Consider the following 6,000-nt stretch of genomic DNA (forward strand, 5'->3'; position numbering starts at 1 on the left):
ATATCAAAAGATATACATACTGGTGGTGTGTGGTGGCTCATGGCTGTAATCCCAGCACTTTGGGAAGCCGAGGTGAGTGGATCACATGAGGTCAGGTGTTTGAGACCAGCCTGGCTAACATGGTGAAACCTCATCTCTACTAAAAATACAAAAATTAGCTGGGTGTGGTAGTAGGGGACCTGTAATCCCAGCTACTTGGGAGGCTGAAGCAGGAGAATTGCTTGAACCTGGAAGGCAGAGGTTGCAGTGAGTGGAGATCGCACCATTGCACTCCAGCATGGGTGACAAGAACAAAACTCCATCTGAAAAAAAAAAAAAAAAAAAAAAAAAAGGCATACATATCATTGGAGTATTAGAAAAAGAGAGAACTTAGACATGGTGCAGGATTTGTTTTTAAAGAAATATTGTCTGAAAACTTCATAAATTTCTTGAAAGACATGAATTCATAGATTTAAGAAGCTTAGTAAACACCAAACTAAATGTATACATTCCCAGACACATCATGCTCAAATTACTGAAAATCAAACACAAAGGAAAAAATATCAAAAGCAAGAAGACAAAAATGACACATTATGTTGAGAGGAACAACAATTAAAATGAATACAGATTTCTAAAGGGGTCAGGAAACAATTAAACAAAATCTTTAAAGTGCTAAATGAAAAGAACTATCAATCCAGAATTCTATATCCAGAAAAAATAACTTTCAGGAATGAAGATGAGCAAATTTATCTGTTAGATCAAATAAGAGTAAAAAATTTTTAAGGATTTTATTTTACCTGTATTTATTTCTTCTCTAATGCTTGTTTTTTTTTTGGTTTTTTTTTTTTTTTTGGTAGATCAGAGCTTCTGACCTATATCATTTTCTTTCTTTCTGAACAATTTCTTGTATAATCTTTTGCAAGGTGACTGTAATGGCAACAAATAACCTCAATTTTTATTTGTCTGAGAAAACCTTTTATTTCTCGTTCACTTTTGAAGGATACTTTCCCTGAACACAGAATTCTAAGTTGTTGGTTCTTTTTTCCACCCTAAATATTATACTCACTCTTTTTGCTAGTATAGTTTTTGAAGAGAAGTTCAATTTAATTCTTATCCTTGCTCCTCTATAGACAATTTTTTTCCTCTGGCTTCTTTTAATATTTTTCTTTGTCTTTGATTTTTTGCAGTTTGAATAAGAATGCCTAAATTCCAGGGTTTTTTGTTTGTTTTGTTTTATTTTGTTTTGTTTTGGCATTTATTCTGCTTGGTGTTCTTTGTGCAGCCTGGATAAGTGCTTTGGTTTCTGTCATTAGTTGTGAGAAATCCTGTCATTATTGCTTCATATATTTTTCTGCTTCTTTCTCACCCTTTTCTCCTTCTGGCATTCCTATTGTATGTATGTTACATCTTTTGTAGTTCTTTCATAATTTTTGGATATTCTGTTCTGTCTTTTTTATTCTTTTCTCTTTGCATTTGAGTTTTTGAAGTTTCCATTAATGTTTCTTCAAGCTCACTCATTTTTTTCCTCAGCTGTGTCCAGTCCATTGACGGGCCCTTAAAAGGCATGCTTCATTTCTATTACAGTGTTGTTAATGTCTAGCACTTTTAATTCTTTCTTTGAATTTCTAACTCTGTGCCTACATTGCTCATATGTTCCTGCAGGTTGTCCTCTTTTTCCTTTCGATCCCATAACATTTATCATAGTGGTTTTAAAGTTCTGGTGTTATCATTTCAACATCTCTCTCATATCTGAGTCTGGTCTGATGTTTGCTGTCTCTTCAGACTCTGTTTTTTGTCTTTCAGTGTGCCTTGTAATTATTTTGTAGAAAGTCAGACATGACATATAGTGGACACAAAGAATTGATGTAAAGAGGGTAGTTGGTGTAAGGTTTTATATTTATCTGGCTAGGGATTAGGCTGTATTTGTTGTTTGGTGTAGCTGTAGGTGTCAGAGGTTAATATTTCCTCTGGTGCCCTTGTTTTTGTCTCCCCTGTTGTCTTTGGGGATCCCTAGTGAGTTCTTAAATAAGATCTCTGATGTGCAATTTTATCCATTGTATTCCCCGGTATTTTATAGGAACCCTATTGAAGTGTTCTTCCTTAAGAAGAACACAATATTTTATATGTACTTCAAAATGACTGCTTTCCCCTCCTCCTGATAGAAAGCACAAGATGATTTTGCTCCAGTCTTCACTGTGATAACTTGGTAGGGCTTCTAAAGGTAAAACAAAAATGTAGGTTCCCTGGAGTTTTTAACACTGCAACTTTTCCACTCTGAGCCTACAGTAATTTGTCAATTACAGTTTAGATTTCCCTACCCCATTACTGATTTCCACAGGGATTTCTGCCTATGAGGTCCTGCTCTATAAGTTGCAATTCTCTGTCTCTCCCAGTTTTGGTGGTAGTGGTTTGCCCTATGACCTCAGTTCTTTGATGGACCTAAGAAGAGTTGTTGATTTTCAGTTTGTTCACCTTTTTTCTTGTTATGTGATTGGTAGTAATGACTCCCAAGCTTCTTACAGGCTGCATGGGCAACTAGAAGTTCAAATAATTACTCTTAAAAGATGCAGTCATATTCAACCTTCTTGACATTTAGTTATCTAAATTTATTTATCCACGGACAACAATTCTTTATTTCTCTCAATTCTGTCAAAAATGAAACAACTCCCGAAATACAATTTTTAGTACCCTCCTATCTTTAGACAATGATGCTTACCATTGAGTTTTACTTGTCCCATTTTAAAACTCAAAATATAAATATCACAATTCTAGGTTTTTAAGATACTGGGAGCAAATCTAATAATCTGATAAAATCCTGTATTATTTGTTTTGGTAACACTTAATGGTTTATCCTTTTAAATATGGTAATTGTTTTACTTCAAAACAGTAACTAAGCATGCTCTTAGTTTATGTAATAGTCACTTCTTGCTCTATTATACTTTCCCAGCTGATCAAACACTGCACCTAACAGCTCTTCCCTCTGCGGAAAGGTTTTCTACTACTCAATAATACAGATTTTGCCTCTTTCAGATGACACCCCCAACCATGGTTGTGAAGATGCTAGAGACACATCGCTGTTGGGGGTTCTTCCTGCCTCTGAAGCCACAAAATGACTTTAGACTTCCAGAGCTCACCAGGTAAGTTGAGAAGTATCATTCTTACTAAAACTAGTAATTTAATCTCCCACTGTTGCAGAATTAAACACATTTTTTCCAGTATTTATATTACCATATATTATGTCACTGGTTCTTATCCCCAGTATATCAAATATTCTATGTTAACCTCTGGAAAACAGAGAGGTTGGTGAGAAAGTTGTTCCTATAGAAAATTTACAGAGTTTATCAGAATTGGTTTTGAGCATTGGCTGGGGCTGCAGATAGTCTGTCACTAAGGAAGAGGTTGATTAGATCTCAGCTTCATATACTGCTCATTGATAACCTCAATTCCTAGGATTTCTGTTCATTTTTGTTACACAGAGTAGGATGTTCACATTTATTCTCTTAAGTACAGCCTAGATTCCATGCATTAATATCACTCCTTATTGCTTTAATCGCCAGTGCCTGGCAGATGATACATGCTTAATATTTAATCAATGTAGGTGGTTTTGTCTGATGAGAAAACATTAACATAATAGTAATGAAATCATTCTCTAAAGGTTTAGAGAAACAAGCATTCATTATATAATAATGTCGCATTGAGGCAATTCTAAAACACTCACTGGTGCCAGGAAAAATAACTAAAATCAAAGTCAACTAGAAAATCCAGCACAAAAAGAACAGTGCTTTCTCTCAAGTACAGTGGATGGTCCAAATATGATGGAGAGAAAAATTGAACTCAATGAAGTCAAAGGACTAGAAAGCACTGTGCTTTCTAAATAGTGTTGAGAACACCTTTTAATTCCTAGCATGAATGAGCTAGCAATTCTGAAAAGAGCATATCTGTGTAGCCCAAAGATAATTCTAAATTTTTTATGGGAATAAATGCCAGGGAGCAAAGATAAGTCATATCTCCTGATTTTTATTACAGAATAACTAGACATCACCAACACAGAACTATTTCAAATTTGACCCAAAGATCCAAGTGAATGGACTTGAGTTTCTCCATTTTTTTCTCAAAAATATATTATTACCATAATAACAATAAAAGAAATACCAGAAGCAAAATACACAAAAACCATTTAGATAATAACTAGCTCCAACATAATTTAATGGTAACTCTTCTAATACCAAGACTTATATTTATGATTGAAGCCTTTTTCCTCTTTATATGCTATTGATAATTTCTCTATTTGGAAAAGTTCATTGAAAAACTTAAAATATATTCTAAAGTGTATCTTACGGTGTTTTCATCTGCATGATATAAGGAACAAATGATTTAGTCTACATTATTCTAAACCAATTTTAAATACTAATTTATATTAGCACAATTTTTCTTTGCCAATGGATACTATGTGTTGTTTTTAAAGTACTTGAAATTAGGGTTCTATATTAGAAAACATTTTCCCTCAGCAGTTCTGCTTAGTTTATTATTGTGCTTAGTGTATTAGTTTTCTAGGGCTGCCAAAAGAAAATGCCACAGACTGGGCAGCTTAAACAACGGAAATTTGTTTTCTCACAATTCTGGATGCCAGAAGTCCATGATCAAGATGGTGGGAGGTTTGGTTTCTTCTGAGGCCTCCTTCCTTCCCTTGCAGATGGCCATCTTCTTGTTATGCCCTCAGATGGTCATCCCTTGGTCTGTGTCGCCTGTGATTTAATTTCTTCTTGTAAGGACACCAGTCATACTGGATTAGGGCTCACCCATGTGACCTCATTTTACCGTAATTATCTCTTTAAAGGTCCAGTCTTCAAATACAATCACATCCTGAGGAACTAGGGGTTAAAACTTGAACATATGAATTTGGGGGGGACCCAATTCAGCTCATAACACTGAGCAAGTCTATAACTCTATGATACAAAAAAAACTACTTTTGCCCTGTCTACACCCCATTAATCATCAGTTCTGACTTAGAATCCATCCTAAAAACTTTTGAAAGATTAATTTCCAGAGGCATTCCAAAAAGCAAAACCATATGTAATTGTACCTTCCTTTTTAATTTTGGTGCTATTTAACTCTTTTTCTTTGATAAGTAAATTATTACATTCTGGGACTCAGAATTCTAGATTATGGGAACAGAAAGAAAATTGCATAATATTTGCATATGCACAAAAAAGAAATATCAGTACATAGCACCTACTAAATCTGTCCTAATCGATCAATTATGTGTGGGGTGTGTGTGTGTTTGTGTGTGCATGCACACACGTGTCTTAACTTTAACCTCATGTAGGCTAGCGTTCTTATTTAGAAGAATAGTAACTTGTTGCCTCTTGTTTTATAATTTCAGATCAACCTCTAAATGTCTTTGAAGGAGACAGCAACTTTTAAATGAATAAAGATGAAGTCAAGTTGCCCTATGGAAAACTGGTCCAAATAACATTTCTTGAACAGTAGGAGAACAACTAAATTGATAAAGACTGGTGATAATAAAAGTTGAATTATGTGTATCAGTGTTAAATGGACTGAACGTTTGTGTTTTCCTTTCCCCCCAACAAAAAAAAATCTGCATGTTGAAATCCTAACTGCCAATGTAATGGTATTAGGAAGTGGAGCTTTGGGGAGGTAATCATGTCATAAGGGTGAAGCCCTCATGAATGGGATTAGTGCCCTTAATAATGGAACCTCAGAGGCTCTGTCACTGTCCTTCCCTTCTGTGAATGTACAATGAGAAGTCAGCAGTCTACAACTTGGTAGGGAGCCCTCATCAGATCTGAATCATGCTGGTACCCTGATCTCAGGCTTATAACTTCCCAAACTGTGAGGGAAAAAAATTCTGTTGTTTATATACACCCAGTTTATAGTACTCTCTTATGGCAGCCCAAACTGCGACAATCACTAACTAAAAAACCACTCCATACCATATCCTAGTCCTACTCCTGCTGAACAATGAAAAACATTATTTGAGGCTGATTTATGGCTGTTCTT

General features: G+C 35.1%; 1 protein-coding gene across 1 annotated transcript in view; it reads left to right on the forward strand.

Moving 5' to 3' along the window:
• CD163L1 (CD163 molecule like 1) overlaps window positions 1-5,533 on the forward strand; it is a 91,520-nt gene extending 85,987 nt beyond the window's left edge. Inside the window, exons 19-20 of the mRNA XM_010388036.1 lie at window positions 3,010-3,116; window positions 5,363-5,533. Of these exons, the coding sequence (XP_010386338.1) occupies window positions 3,010-3,092 (83 nt within the window). The 3' untranslated portion in view covers window positions 3,093-3,116; window positions 5,363-5,533. The remainder of the gene's footprint in view (window positions 1-3,009; window positions 3,117-5,362) is intronic.
• Window positions 5,534-6,000: the final 467 nt, after the last annotated feature.

Source organism: Rhinopithecus roxellana, chromosome 10, assembly GCF_007565055.1.
Source record: "Rhinopithecus roxellana isolate Shanxi Qingling chromosome 10, ASM756505v1, whole genome shotgun sequence".
Lineage (NCBI taxonomy): Eukaryota > Metazoa > Chordata > Mammalia > Primates > Cercopithecidae > Rhinopithecus > Rhinopithecus roxellana.